Genomic DNA, 16,515 nt, shown 5'->3' with positions numbered 1-16,515 from the left:
GGTTTGGAGACAAAGCTAGAGAGGCAAGATTACGTTGGTTTGGACATGTGCTGAGGAGGGATGCAGAGTATATTGGGAAAAAGATGGTAAGGATGAAGCTGCCAGCTAACAGGAACAGAGGAAGGCCTGTGGATGTGGTGAGAGAGGACATGCAGGTGGTTGGTATGACAAAGCAAGATGCAGAGGACAGGAAGAAATGGAAGCAGATGATCTGCTGTGGCGACCCCTAACTGGAGCAGCCGAAAGAAGAAGAAGATTGTATTAGAGAGAGATCAGTACTGGCTGATGGCCACCCCCAGAACTTTGCTCCTTTGGCAGGTGCCCCCTTGCCCTGCCGTAGCTACACTACTGCCTTCCTAGAAAGGGTACCCCATAAAATACATACTCCATAACATGCAAATCACCATAGCAAGCTGTTTGCAGTAAGTAGCGTTTTCAGTCCTGGTTTTGCCAGGTTTGATGATGGCTGTTTTGAGTTCTTGAAGGTGGTAAAGAAGCTATGACTACATTATTTCTTTTGTAGAAAGAGGAGCACAAATTGAACTCCTGTGATAATCTTGCGTGTTTCAAAACTAATACTTTCTAATTGTGGTTTCAGTTAGAGATGTGACACTAGTTTTTATCAATTGCACATTGTATAGGTATTTGTTCAGTCACTTCTAATGCTGTTCTCTAGATCCTCAGGTTGTAGATACTCTTCGTGTTTCACTGTTGCAGTCATTACATTTGGGTTATCTGCTTGCAGGCAGCCCTCAGTCAGCCTTATCTTGGGTCTTGCGCCGGTTGCTGTGCCTTCTTCCATGACGTTGGGTCGTCAGGGGTATAAAACATGCAGCCGATGCCATTACATCAGTGTTTCTTGCCATGCGGTGCCCGAAGCAGAAGCAGTTCGCAAGTGCCGGTCGGCCGACTCCTGAAATTTTCGTTTTCGAGTTTCAGAACCGAAGTCTTCAATTAAAGCTAAGTACCCCATTGGGGAAACCTTTTCTTGCTCCTTACCGATGACAGTAATAATTGCATTACTTGTGGAAAGCGTATACCACATAAAGATTTTCATTCGTACTGTATTCTTTGCCTAGGCCCTGACCACGATGTACATTGCTGTCGGTTTTGTGCTTTATTTAATCAGCGCACTATCCATCGTTGGTATATTTTCGCCTCTAAATATTTTGGTTCTCGGTTTAATTATCCAGAAATGTCGGTTAGCCATCCGACTACTGAGATTCCGAAAAAAACGCAAAGATAGACAGAGACAGACTGCCGAGGTCCAAAACTGCCGACGACGCTTTTAAGCCAGTCGCCAGTTCACTGGTACTCAGTGAGGCGCTTTCGCAGCCCCGGATACCCGCTACTTCTGATTCGTAGGCCTCTACTGAGACCCATTTGGAGTTCAGTATGCCGCGAGATGCTTCAACTATGGAACCCGCGGATGTCTCTACCTTGGATGGGTCCGGAGCCGCTGTGCAGGCACTGTCTTCTGAGGGTGTATTCATGTCTACAGACATGCATATTAAACCAACGCCTCCTTCACTTACGCTTAAATCTTGAACCATGCCAAAAAGTGACGCCCAGGCCACATGCTCAGGCCTCTATGTCTAAAATAACAAATGATAAGAATGGCTGAAGATTTAATGACTCTCGCGTAGCCAAACCCCCTTTCTAAGAGGCCTGGGATTGAAGTGTTTTATGAATCTTCTGACCAGGATTCTGTTTTTTTCTGATTCTTCTGATTATCTGGATTTGCCCTTCTCTACTTATGAGGAGAGAATCCTGATGCAGATGACTCCATTCCCTCTGCTTCCCCTCCAGAGGAATTTTCTTTTGGGGAAACCTTGCATACTCTAAGGGAGCATTTCCACTGGGAAAGCCAGGATTTATTCTGATTCAAAAAAGAGGCGTAGGGATTTCTTACTCCTATCTCAGCATAGGCCTTTAGCTATTCCTCCTGTATTGGATATTGTTGATGATGCTTTTTTGGAATCTAGTTTGGCCTCTGATTCCTTGCCTCCTGCTCCCAGAAAACCTGACCGATACTACAGGGTCCCTGAGTCACACAAGTTCCTTTTTTAAAATTCCTATTGTGGATCCAGAGACTATTTCACAGGGGCCCAAGGGCATTAAGGCTTCTAATGCTAAAAATCCTACCCCTTCTGATAGAGACTCCAGGTCGCTGGCTAGATGGGGTAAGAAGGTTTACACTTCTGCAACCTTGGCCATTAGGGCTTTAAACTGCCAGTTTCATATGTTAAAGTATCGGCAACATGTTATTGGATTGCTTAAACAGAAAATGATGTTGATTCCTAACTGTGTGGAAAATTAAAGAATTACAGGATTTAATGCATTCTGCTGAACAAGTTGGAAAACATACTTTGCAGTGTGGTTTTGATTCATTAGAGGCCTCTTGCAGGGCTGCTGTTACTGGGTCTGTGCTCAGAAGGCATGCTTGGCTAAAGAAGCAATCCTTGCCTGATCATGTTAAAGCTAAATTGTTGGATGCTCCCTTAAATCAGGGCTGTCTGTTTGGCAACAAGGCTGAGGAAGTTCTTAAAAAGATGGAAAATAAAGCTAAATCTATGCAAACTGTTAAAGATTTCTTACAAGTTCAGACTCCTAGATTTAGTAGGCACTGGCCCACTAAAAATTGGTCCTTTCCAGCCCCTTCCAGGTCTTCTCAAGCCAAACCCAGACACAGCAAAAGCCCCAGGTTTCAGTCCCAGGGGACACACAGGACTAAGCAGTGAGGGGCCTCCACTTACAAATCTGGGAGTAATAAGACTCCCCCCCCCCCCCCCCCCAATGGTAAACTGTCTCAATGACTTCCGTTTAAAGTTTCCAAGCACTTATCAACTGACTGCCCCTTTGGGGGGAAATATTGCTCTTCATGCCAAGAACTGGGAACTCGTTACCCAGGACAAATGGGTTTTAAATATAGTGCCCCAGGGATACAGATTTCACTTCCACATGTTGCCAACACCAAGCGGGTGGCCGGACCTACCCCCAAATCAGTGGGCAGAGGCCCCGAAACAAGTACTTTCTCTCTTAAGCATGGGGACTATTCACCTGTTACTGGAAGAGGAAAAGGGACAAGGTTTCTACTCGAGACTTTTTCCTGGTACCCAGAAAAGACTATTCATGGCGTCCTATCCTGGACCTGTCTACTCTAAACACCTTTTTGGAAATTCCAGAATTCAAGATGCTGACTCTTCACCAATTACTTTCTATGCTAGGCAAAGATGCCTGGTTGGCAACACTAGATTTAAAAGCATACCTGCACATCCCATTCAGGGAATCTTGCAGAGGATACCTATGCTTAAAACCAGGCTACACGCACTTTCAGTTCTCTGCACTGCCCTTTGGCTCATCTACTGCGGCCAGGATATTCAAAGTGCCTAGCTCCAGTTATTGCATTTTGCAGGCAAAGAAATATTCAAATATACCCATACCTGGAGGATTGTCTAATTCAGGCATAAAGCCAGGACATATTTTTGAATCATCTGGCCTTTGTACAAAGGGTTCTAACCTGTCTGGGGTACACCATAAATGAAAATAAATCACACCTGGTACCCTGTTACCCTGTCAAATTATATTCCTGGGAGCAAGCTTGAATACAACTTCCCAGATGGCTTGCCTCATGCCAGAGAAACAAATTCATTTGACAACCTACTTCAAACAAGTGGCCACAAAACCCTGCTATCTGCAAGACAAATACTGCAAGCCTTGGGGTTCATGGCCTCCTGCATTCTTCTAATTCCATATGCAAGACTGCATATGGGGAAACTACAGTTGTGTGTAAAAAGCCTATGGTGTCAACATTCTCAGGATCTAGAAGCAATGATTCCTCTCGTACCTTGCCTACGCCTAGAATTCCTTTGGTGGGCAGAGGTCTACCACCAAAACAAGGGATTACCTTTCACACCACCCCCTGCCACCCAAACCCTAACAGACACATCAGAGTAATGCATGGGGGGCTCACCTGGCAGGGAAGTGCATTCAGGGCAAATGGAACCCAAGTCAAATGCATCTGCATGTCAATCAAAAAGAAATGTTAGCTGTACAGAATGCTCTGACAGCCTTCATGGACCACATTCTTCCAGGACAACGTATGGTAAAGACGGACAACACCACTGTTATGTGGTACATAAACAAGCAGGGGGGTGCACATTCTTGCCCCCTCTGCAGACTGACCATGGCATTGTGGAGCACAGCCTTGAGCTACCAAGTGCACCTACAAGCTCAATTCCTGCCAGGAAAATTAAGTACACTGGCAGACGGACTAAGCAGAAACTTCATGGACCCACACGAGTGAAAACTGGAACAAAAAGGATTTTCAACATGTTGACAAGCAAATGGGGGATTCTAGATATAGACCTGTTTGCCTCTCCCCAGAACTACCAGTTGGACAAATTTTGCACAAGGACTCCCCACAAGCAAGCCTGGAAAGTGGATGCTTTGTCCTTCAGCTGGAAAAAACCATCAGTCTATGCCTTCCCCCCTCTGCCTCCTGCTTTCCGAAGTACTACTAAAAATCAAACTGGACAAGCCAAGGATGATTTTGATTGCTTCAGACTGGCCATGCTAACACTGGTACCCCCTCCTGCGTAGTGTGTCATGGTTATCCCCATGGCACCTGCCTCAGACTCCTTCCCTGTTGTCTCAGCAGAACCAGATTCTGCACCCTCAGCTTCTAACACTGAACCTTGCAGCCTGGCTAATTACATAATCTCTCCTCTGCCATCCCTCAGTAAACCTGTGATGGATATCATTTTAGAGACAAGGAGGCCTAGTACTAGAAAATCTTATGCTGAAAAATGGAAAAGATTCTGTGCCTGGAACCAATCTTAAGGGATGAGCACAGCAGTGCTCAATTTACCACAGATTTTACAATACTTAACTGAGATGCTTCACAAGGGACTATCTTTTTTTTTCCTCCATTTAAAATCCATGTCTCAGCCATTTCAGCTCATTGTAGCACAGACCCCCCCCCCCTCTTCTCTCATCCACTGCTCAAGCAGTTCCTCAGAGGGGCCACAAATTTGAGACCATCCAGAAGAGCTCCAACCCCAGCCTGGGACCTTCTCTTTGTTGTAGAGAAACTCACTCTACCTCCTTTCGAGCCAGCTGCTACTGCAGACTTAAAATTTCTTTCTTGGAAAACAGCTTTTCTTTTAGCAATCACTTCAGCTAGAAGGGTATCTGAATTACAGGCCCTTATGGCAGTGGAGCCTTTCATCATCTTTCATGCGGACAGGGTGTCCCTCAGAACCAATCCATCCTTCATGCCCAAGGTGGTATCCAGTGTGGCTCTTAATCAGTCTATTCATTTGCCAACCTTCTTTCCCAATCCACATAGCAAAGGGGAGTGGATACTGCATTCCTTAGATGTGCACAGACAACTTAGATTCTACTTGGACAGGAGTAAACCTCAAAGGAAATCTGAACAACTGCTGGTGGCATTTGTTGCAGGGGCAGAGGGGAAGGCTATTTCAAAGCAAACCATTTCTTAATGGATAGGCCATTGCATTCATTTCTGCTATAAGCACCAGGAAACCTATCCCCAGGGGATCAGACCTCGCTTCACCAGGGCTGCATTTACCTCTACAGCCTTTCTCGGAGGCGTCCCTACCAGGGCCATCTTAGAAGCTGCTACCTGGAGTTCTGTGCATACTTTCACCAAGCATTATCATTTGCCAATTTTCTCTAAATCCAGAGCTGGCTTTGCCACTGCAGTCTTGCAGGGCCTTCTAGCTGGTCCTAATGCTGTCTAAATTCCTCCTTCAAACCATAGCTTTGGGAATCTACCCAAATGTAATGACTGCAACAGTGAAACACGAAGAACATAGTACAGTTGTGTACACTTGCATAAATGTAGATGTTTGCATGTATTCACTGTTGCAGTCCTGGTTGCCCTCCCTGCAGCCCCCTAACTTCTTTTGGCTATACCTCTACTTTCCTTTTACTATGCTTAAAAGCCTTTTTGGTGTGTTTGCTTTTTTGTTGGAGGTATATTGTTGTACTTTTATATTTAATTGCTCCCCATTAGGGGGGCACCTGACATCTGGGGCAGGAAAAACTGATGTAATGGCGTCTGCTGCATTTTTTATACACCTGACTACCTGACGTCATGGAAGAAGGGACAGCAACCGATGCAGGACCCAAGACGTTGTTAATCAGGCCGACTGAGTGCTACCTGCAAGCATATAACCCAAATGTAATGACCGTGAATACACTCGAACATCTACATTTATGGTAAGTGTACACAACTGTACTTCATGCTAGACTGATACCATTTTTTAATGCGTCTGCTGTTTTGTGACTTTTGGAACCCTAAATATCGTGGGGCAGAACAATGATTTTTTTTTTCCATTAAGTTTGTTGTATTTTTTGTCATGACTGTATAGAAACGTTCTTGATGAATTGTAGTACATATGGGGATGGTCACAAAGTAATAGTCCTGACACTGGTTTCTTCTACTATTTGAGAGTTGTACTTAGGAGGAACTTTCATTCTGAATAAAGATGCTGCTTCCTAATATGCACTTGAAAATTTTAGTGCTCAGTACCTTTGAAGCGCTTTCAAAAGTTACAGCACAGATGAATAGCAGCAATGTCGTCACATAAGTCATTTATGTTCCAGCAGGGATAGAGAATCTAGTAGGTTGATTATTTTAATTTAATTTAATTTTTATCTTATTTAATTTAAATTTTATTTTATTTTTATTTTAATTTTATTTATTTACTATTTGATAACCTGATGACTGAGCTGCTCATCTGACCCTTTTAGGTTCATAGGTTGGTACTAGGCTATCGGCCCTAGGGCCTATACAAGCCTAGCCATAACAATTCCCTGGCTATTTCTTCCCAGAATGTTTACTCCCCTGGTCCCCTGTCTAGCAGGGCGACTGATGTGATCCCCGGGGGGTGAATTTCCTATCTCCCTTCAAGTAGTCAAGGTTCCTTTTGAAGAGAGCCAAAGAGGCGCTCAGCTTGACTTGTATGGGCAGTCTGTTCCAGAGTATGGGTAGTCTCTGTGTCAGGAACCTATCCCTCCAGCATGTTTTGTTCATTGTGATGACCAGGTTTAGATCCCTGGAGCATGTGACTCTGAGGGATTGGGATTTCTTTAAGTGTAGCATGTCCAACAGCTCTAGGTTTGACATGGTCTTGTATGTTAAGCAGAGATTGCCTCTGAGTAGGCGATATGCGACAAGAGTATAGCTGAAGTTTTTTTAGACTATCAGCATAGGGCATCTGCTTTAGACTTGTGATTCTTTTAGTGAGGTATTTCTGTGGCCTTTCCAGTTGTTACAGATGTCTTTTGAGGTACATACCAAACGGGGCATTGTATTATATAGTGGGTCTAATGAGAGATGAGTACAGTTGGACAATGACCTCCTTTTTTCTGGATGAAAAGCCCGTAGTGATGAGGTGTGCCACATAAAAGGATTTCCTGACTGTTGTGGCGATGTGGTTATCGAAGGTAAGACCACTGTCCCCAAGTCCCTTATCACACTTTCGGTGTTTAGTGTACTGCCACTTATGTGGTAATTCATGAGTACATGGTTTTTCGCAAAGGGGATAACTATGTATTTCTTGGCATTGAGCTTGAGCCCATGGCTCTGACACAAAGCATCTGTTTCTGTAAGGCCCTTTTGTAGAATATCCGCATTATTTGGGGATTCAGTAATGGCTCCCAGTTTGCAGTCATCTGTGAACTTTGTTAGCCAGAGTCCCTTAGTTCTGGCCTGTACTTCAGAGGAGTAGATGCCAAACAAGAGCGGTCCCAGGTACTCCACTTGTCACCTGTCTGGAGCTGGATTTTGAGTCTGCTACTTTTACAGTGTGGGTTCTATCAGTATGCCAGTTGGCAACCTATCAAGTGACGTAGGGATTAATGCCCAGCTTAGTAAGTTTTTATCTAGGATTCCAGAGTGGGGGATGGTGTTGAAGGCATTGGCGAGGTCCAGATATCCTGTGTGGACCGCCTTGTCCTTGTCCACGGCTCTGGAGACTGATTCGAAGAAGTCAATCAAGTTGAGGAGAAGATCGGCCCTTACGAAACCAAACTGGGTGGAGTCCAGTGTTTGAAGGTTGCCATTGTCTTTGTTTATGAATTCCATGATAATGCGTTCCATGGCTTTGCAGATCAGGCTCATCAGACTGATGGGACGATAGTTCCCGGGATCCAAGGTGGATCCCCCCTTGTGGAGTGGGATAACTGTAGCTGTGCGCCACTCATTGGGCATGAAGCCTGAGGTGAGGCTATGATTAAACATGACACTTAGGTGAGGTGCCAGTTCATTTTGTAGTTCATGTAGTACACAGCCCGGGATGTCGTCTGGTCCCATGGAAGCTGTATTCTTAGCTTTGGAGAGTGTTTGTTTTTTTTTTTTTTTTTTACCTGTGTGGCTGTGATTACCGGAATTTGGCAATCTTTTCGTATTGAGATGGGCCCTTTAGGGGGTGAGAGGGGGGGTGAAGTTGGCACTGAATCGATCTGCCAGGATATTGGCAGTATCCTTGGAATCAGTATATTTAATGCCATTCTGATGTAGCTCAGAGCAGATCTGAGCATTGCCATTTAGATTCTTGACATAACTATAGAATGCCTTGTGATTGTCCTTGGAATCTTTGGTAATTTTATATTCATAACTGGCTGTGGAGGATTTTATGAGGGATCTCAGCTACTTATTGAGGCTGGTAAGGGAGTATTTTGCATCCTGCGATTTTCCTCTTTTCTGCAACAGTTTCTTCTTTCTGTTATATAGTTTGTTTATGGCAGGGGACCATGAGATTGGCTTCCTTTTTTTGGAGGAGAGTGTCTTGGTTCTATTTAGAATGGCACGATTCATGCACAAGTGGATGTGCTCATACAGTGCCTTAGTGTAGGATTCAGCAGTCGAACTTTCAGTTCCTGTCTGCATGGGTGTCATGAAGTTTGTCACGTCTGACTTGAATAGCATGAAGTTGGCTTTGGAGAAGTTTTTTTATGGAGGTTTCCCTACTGGGAGGTGGGATGTCAATGTCAAGGGTGATTAGCTTATGGTCAGACCTGACCAATGGAGGGGTGACCACTGGTGTGAAGTATCAATCTCCCATGTTGGTAATGACCAGGTCTAGGATATTTGAGCCCCTGTTGGGACTATGGATTAGTTGATCCAGGGCATTGGAATTTATGAATTCCAAGAACCGTTGAGCAAAGGTGTTGATACCAGAGTAGTTTTCCCAATTAATGGCAGGGTAGTTGAAATCACCCAGTATTAGGTGTTTGGTTGTATCTTAATATTTTCCAGTATGTTTAGAAAGGTGTAGTGAGAATCTTGGGGCATGGTGGAGGATCTGTAGCAAGCTACAATTTGGATTGCAGTCTTGCCTAGCGTTAGTTGCACCTATAAGAATTTCAGATGCATTGTGTTGGGCAACTAGCCTGGAGGTGTGAATATCCTTGATGAATATGGACACTACTCCCCCTTTAGTGTTTCAGTCCTGGTTTGGTGGCTGAAAAGTGTGGTAAGAGTTGTAGCCTGGTATTGCAAGGGTGCTCTCAGGAGCCTCGAACTAGGTCTCAGTTACTGCACAGACATCGATGTTCTCCATTTTTAGGAGTGCCTCGAGAGAGTGCATTTTGAGGTGTAAACATCTAGCATTACCTTCAGATTTTGCATGCCTTATATCTGTTACGGTGGTGGTTTTGTGCTTTGAGCCTTGCCTAAAAAAGGCACTGTAGGGGTGCTAAAAGCCTTAGCCAGTAACCTGAATCCCAGGGGTGACCGGTGCAGACCATCTCTAGCAAAGCATCGTGAATTGTCGATCATGTGGTCCCAGGCAGACAGATGTTGGATCCCCTTTGAATGACACCAGAAACTTAGCCAATTGTTGAAGTCAATCATTTTGTCCTTATACTGTGGTATCATTCTGGGCGAAGGCAGGATGCAACTCAGGGCTAGGGTCATACCTGCCTGGGCCACATGATCTGAGAGCTCTTCCATGTATCTTTTCATATAGTCCAGGGAGGTACATCTCAAGTCATTCACTCCAACATGGACAGTGACAGAGTCATATTTGTATTTGTTGTGGAGTGACTTGAGTGCATGCGTGATGTGGTGGATCCTGGCACCCGACAGGCAGCTGACAGTAATTTTCTCCTTGTTCGGCCTGGTGAGTAGGAAATCAGTGTGCCTGATTATAGAGTCACCTATGACTAAAGTGTTGGGTACGTTGTCTTGCCTTTGGGCTGTTGTTGGGTGGCACACTGGTGGTGTGAGCTATGTGACACTTTGGTGTTTGTTTGCGTTTCAGCTTCGGAGGTCCTTGTTGCTTGGGCAGGTTAATGTTAAGGGCCTCCGCATAAGTGGGTTTAGTGTTACTATGTGTGGTTGTTGGTGGCATGAGTTTTGAAGGGCTGTGTGTGGCTTGAGGTGTAGTGCAGGTGTTAACCTTCTCCTCTTGACTGTCTAGCACAATCTTGGGTGGAGAGAGCTTTGCTTCCAGTTTGGCTATGTAAGTGCTTCTCTCGCAGGTTGTAGTGTTGGGTGGTAGGAAGAGAGGGTTGTCTGTGTACATGAGGCAATTGCTGCATTGCCCCAGTATACCCAGATTCCCCAGGAGGACAGGAGAAATCACTGGAAGCTGACCGTTGGACATGCCTGGTTTGGTGTTTCTTTTGTAAAGTACAAGAGCTGTTTTCCCTTACCTTGGCAAGGTACTTTGCAATTTTAGGCTATTTAGTGCCTACGATTAAGTTCTCCTTATTAACAAGGAGAGTTGAGTGCGTGTATCAGTTTTAAGGCTTCCTAGTGCTGTCCAGCAGGTTTTAGAGCAAGTGCTAGTCACAGGGATTCAGATTTTAGTGCTACTACTGAGAAACCAGCTAGTTCTAATGGAAAGTTTGAAGAGCAGACTTTCTGGCACCAGGAATAGTTTAAAGTGCTAGACTAATAAGCTAATAAAAGTGCAGGAGAGTAGAGAACCAGCAGATCCAATGGAAATAATTGAAGAGCCCTGCTCAGAAGCTTACAAAAAGTCCTGGATACAGCAAATCTGTATCTGGCTACACTAGTGCCAGGAAAGGTAGGAAGCAGTTTTTTTTTTGTTAGTAGAAAGTGGAGGCAGAAGCTAAAGGGGTGGGCCTTTGCTAAGTTCTCACTATTAACAGTAGAATGAGCTGATGTAATGAGACTGGGGGGGGGTGTCCAGTATCGACTTTATGCCAGAGGCAGGCAACTCAAAACCACCAAGACAAAAAGACCACAACAAGAACTGGGAGAGTGGGTGGGGAAAAAAAGAAAAAAACAGAACAGAAAACAGTTGTACAGATTAGAGATTATTAAATTTCTCTCACTTTTCAGTCATGACCTGGGCTTGCAAGAGCGAAGATAATGTAATACATGGAGCATGTAGTATGTACAGCAGAAGTCTGATATATTTATAATAGATATCAAGATGAATTTTTTTTTTTTTTTTTGCAATTAACATAGAAGCCTTTTCATGTCTACAAAAGGTTTAACTGCTGTTTGTCAGTACTTTTATTAGGATAGAAATTTTCAGCAATACATTGGTGTCATGTATCCACCTGAGCAGTTTGGCCAATATTTACAGCAATATTTGTTTCATTTTTGCTGTTCACAAGTTGTGCAGTACTGTATATGATATGCCATTTAATGCACTATGGTTATTGGCGAATTCAAAATGCTTTTCATGGCTTGAAGGATGGTATTTCATGTTTCTGTAGGCAAGAAATGTTGTGTTGGTAGTGCTGCTGAGGATTACCTCAATTTTCTGTCTACTTTTCAAGTTTGACGGCATGGCTGCTAGCTTGTGTGAAACATTTCACCATGCCTGCTGTATGTGCCTTACTTGTGCTGCGCTCTGTGCCTGGGCTGACTTGCATGCAAGCCTGTAATGAGGTAACCACATTTGGACTCATTTCTAGCCTTGCGGTACCTGCACTAACATGAAATGCAGCAGTGAGTTTCAAGAGTTTGTGCACTGTAACTTGAATGTATTGTACACCCCTTTTTTTGGGGGGGGTTCTTCCCATACAACAATAACAACCAGTTAAAGCATGAAGGAAGTTGAGGTACATGTTTTCATTTCTCTTTCACGTGAACAAAAACAATTCACACACACAATCATTGCTGCATATTTTACACTAGCTGAACAGTAAGCCATGTATAGAGAGCATATTTTTTTTCTTTTCATTTATCCTTTGAGTGGGCTAATCCCACTAGGCTGCTGGCCTCTTTCAGGAGAGAACCGAGATGATATTTCTACTACTAGGGAAATTTGACCAGGGCATCAGGGAACTTCCTCTCCTAAAATGACAGTCATTTGCTCTTCTATCTTTGCTTCACACCAGCATAATTCATGACCACTTTTTATTCTGTTGTGAAGAAACTGACTTTTTTTTACTGGACTTTATCTGTACTTTAACACCCTATTGGACAGTGTTTGTCCTCCTGCAGGATGAACCTGTACATTTTGCCAATTCTAATTAGAGTTATTGCTCACTTTTGTAGATAAAATGTCAGCTGTGGTATTAATGATTACATCATTGTGTGGATTTCTACTTTAATGGAAATACCTTCAATGTATTTGTAAGCAGTGTTTAATTTTATATATTGTATGCTTTAACTGTGGTGTTGCCAATTCATAACCGTAAGATCCATTAAGGCTCCAGTACTTAGTCACCAGGGAGCTCAGAGTGTCTTGTTCAGAGACTGAAGTATACAGTTGTGTATACAGAGTTTGCTTTGGTCAACAAAATGTAGGTTAACTGTGATAACTATATTTGCTTTAACCCACAACTTTTATAATAAATTCAAGGATACTCTTGGAATATTTACTGCAGTGGTTTTGTGTGAGTGGAATTTACTGTGACTTAAAACATGTTAAGAATACTTTTTTTTTTCTGTCTTGACAGAGTGCTGCTCAAAACTTTCAAGATATTGACTGCCAGGTAAGATTTCATCTGTGTGAAATTTTGGGTATAAACTGCTTTCTACCCTTACAGACATTTCTACACAAATTGTGCATCTTGCTGGTGATAATGGCTAACGTCTTGGGGCAAAGTACTGTTGGGTGCTGAGAGAGATGAGGAACAGGATGACGTGCTTCTTGGTTATTTTTTATTTATTTATTTTGTGTGAGGTTTATCTACTTGCCTCCTGTGTTTTGTGGTAGTTTTTATTTTTTTATGGTTTGCGGATTGGATTTAATAGCTGCTTGGAGTGGTGATAACTGGATGGGCAGATGGCCATGGGATCTGGACAGAGGTCTGTCCTCACCAACTGACATAAATGAAATCTCATTGTTTGTCCTTTCTGAATATGAAACTCTAACAAGTCTCCTTGTCCCACCTGTTGAATGCTTTTCTCTGCTTCTCATGAGACAAGTTTAGTGTTGGGGGGGTTGTATTGGGAGGAGGGCGGTTGTAATAACTCCAGGCTGCTTACATTAATTAATTTGGTCTTTCATTTTTTTTTTTTTCTTTGAGTTGCCCTCTCTTCGCCCCTCCAGTCAACCGATATGGCCATCCTTACATAGACTTTGACATTTTTTCACTACATCTTGTTAGTCGTCTGCATTTACTTACAGATAGGATTTATATTGTGTAATATAGGGACAAGTACAGGGATTATGACTGTTTGGAGAGAGGCAGCAATGGTGGAAGTCTGGCAGAAGTGATGGTTCCAGAGATTAATTTTCTGCTCCAATTAATACAGTTTCTTTTACTGCAGCTATCCCTTCAGGAGTTTAAATTGCTAATGACTGCCTGACCAGCCTTGGTGAACATGCTTCAACAAGCTGTATGCTGCTGTTGATGTTGGAATGACTGCATGCCAGACCATCATCATGTATCTTGAGGAGGGTAAATATCAAGTGAAACTGAATGCTTGGCAACAGAACTGGCCTTAGCTGATATGGCGCCCAAGGTGAAGTAGTGCTCCGGTGCCTCTTAAGCCCCACCCACGTCATACTCATGAAACACCCCTACGAGCCATGCCCACAGGTAGGTCACTCCACAAAAAAGCCACTCTAGTCATTCACTCCTCAAGAAAGCCAGCCCAGTCATTTCCTTTAATTATTTCAGTGCATAGAAGAAAAGGACACCTTGTAATGCAGTTTAAACTGCAAGTGAAGATGGAAATGTCCTTTAATAAACCTGCTTTATCTGTTGGTCCTTCACACATACTTTACTATAAAAGTCATGTCTTCAGAAAATAGAAGCCTATGCACCTTGGTTCAAAGGGTTGCTTAGGTTAATCTAAACAGTTTAATTTACTCTGGGTAGGCGAGCAAACCGTACAGATCAGGAAAGTAGAATAGCAACCTCTCTCCTCCCTGTGTGCAGAAGCTTAAGCTAGATTAGCACAAACACAGAAAGCCATTTGATAAACAATACAATATTGCAATGAAAACAGGCTTAGCATGAACAGTAACATTCTCTGCCACTGAAATTGCATGAAAACCCATATTTATAGAAAATGCATCTGGTCACTGGAGGATTAAGTTTACATTTGGGCTGTTTTCAAAACAGACTCCTTGTACACATTTTTATATATCGTTATATGTTACATTATACACATACTCTTTGGTTAAAGTAAGTCAATAAATATGGAACAGCACAATTTACAACTTCAAAAAGTAATCAGATTAGTAATACTTGCCACAAATAACTGTCCAGTCATTTTTTTTTATAAAGTGTGACCTGTCTGAAATAACCAAATTCACACCATTGGTAGAAACAAGCCTCTTGCATGCAGACCCACAAACAATCACCACAGATGGCGCATCAGATCAATTACAGCAAGTTCACCCAAACCATGAGATTCATACAAAATTGTACATAAAGATCTGGAGGTTACTAATAGACAAAATATTTGTAGTAAATGATTCCACATTCTTGATATTCCCTAGTTACAAACCCATCTCCAATAGTAATAGTATTTCACGACTATTTACAGAACCATACTATGCAATATAGAAATAGAATGGCTGGAAGTCAATTTAAATGACAAGATTTAAAACAAAACTTCACAGCCCATCTTACTATACTGTCTAGCTTCCAAAATGCCTTGACTGTTCATACTACTCAAAGATTCCTCCTTTGCCAAACTATATTATGCCTGGTGAAGACTAGCATTAATTTTATTAGCAAGGTGTGTCTGGTAGCTTGTAGTCTAGTGTTTGATTTCCTCAATGACAGCAGTGGCTAAATTCCCAGCACCTCCCTTGGGTCACCTGCCTGCCCCATATAGCCTGCAAAAGAAGGTGCAGTTTGACTTACCGTACTTGCGAGGAAGGGGTTTACGTACTGGAGGAGCCAGGTTAGGGAGTGAGTGGTTTATGTGAGCTGACCAATCCCAGATGAAGGGATTGGTGTTATGCTTGCAGCCAAAGTGCACCCTAGTGAATCCTGTAGCATGTGTATTTGGCTGAAAGCAGATTTTAATTAATTTATTCATTCATTCAATAGCTGACAGTGAGAACAGGTTGATGCTGTGGGTAGTGATGTTTGTAATGAATATATTCACTCTGGCAAGTTAGGGTTTCCCCCTTCTGTGCATACCTAAAAATCCCCCAACCCTAGGTGCATTCACGATTACATGAAGACTCCTCCCAACTTTTTTCCATCTTAAAGGAAGACTGGCAGTCTTAGAGGTCACAGACCTCCAAGATCATTCTCTCCCTGGACAGTGAGGCCCACTGTCATTAGGATTCAGCCAGGGATTACTGGGAATAAGGGGAACATATCAATGGTGAGAAGATGGATAGCAAAAATAATTCATTAGCATATTTGGACACTGGCTTGTTGAATGCTATCTCCACAGAACTGGGGAATACGAAAAGCGCTATAAAATGCACAGTACCAACAGCAATGATGCAGTTATTGTTTTATTTGTTCTTCTTTTTATATTTACAGTGACTGAAGTGGGGTTATGTGGCTGTGAATAACAGCAACAAATTAAAATACCAGTATTTGCATTCCTTACTTTAATTATAATCAGATCTGTGCTTAAGTGAAACCTAATTTAAGACAAATATTTGGCCTAATATTCTTGCATAATACAGGAGTATAAATGGTAATTACTTCATACTAATCTGATGTAGATTAGATTTTTATTATAATAATAATAATAATAATAAAACTGTGATATCCTGGCTCCTGATACAATGACAGTAACATTATTTGGTGAGATGTATTGAGACCCAGTAGGAAAAAAAATTATCTCTCAGATTCTAGATATTTTACAAAAAAAAAAAAAAAAATACTTCTCTCACTACTACTGTTCAGTATTTCAATGTGGAAGACACTGAGTTCTTTATACTTTTACTATCTTCCATTCTAAGAACATGGTCTGCAACATTCATTTTACTTCTGTTTTAATAACTTATTTATGGACTTGTATTAATATTATACAATATCACATATGTCATTGTATTGCCTACAATAGAACATTAACTTACGCGGCTTGCAGCTTTCAGTTTCATGTTTTCATACTCCTCCTGTTTGTAT

The 16,515-nt window shown here is 42.5% G+C and overlaps 1 protein-coding gene across 1 annotated transcript in view; it reads left to right on the top strand.

Annotated features, from left to right (window-relative positions):
• Positions 1-16,515, top strand: part of NDRG3 (NDRG family member 3) — a gene marked incomplete in the record, with an annotated part of 646,357 nt that overhangs the window by 90,463 nt on the left and 539,379 nt on the right. Inside the window, 1 exon segment of the mRNA XM_044090166.1 lies at positions 12,919-12,954. Coding sequence (XP_043946101.1) covers positions 12,919-12,954 — 36 coding nt within the window.

The sequence above is a fragment of the Protopterus annectens genome, chromosome 12.part0, assembly GCF_019279795.1.
Source record: "Protopterus annectens isolate FY-2018-M chromosome 12.part0, PAN1.0, whole genome shotgun sequence".
NCBI lineage: Eukaryota > Metazoa > Chordata > Ceratodontiformes > Protopteridae > Protopterus > Protopterus annectens.
Note: the sequence above shows the minus strand (reverse complement) of the source record. Positions and strands in the feature narration are given on the sequence as shown.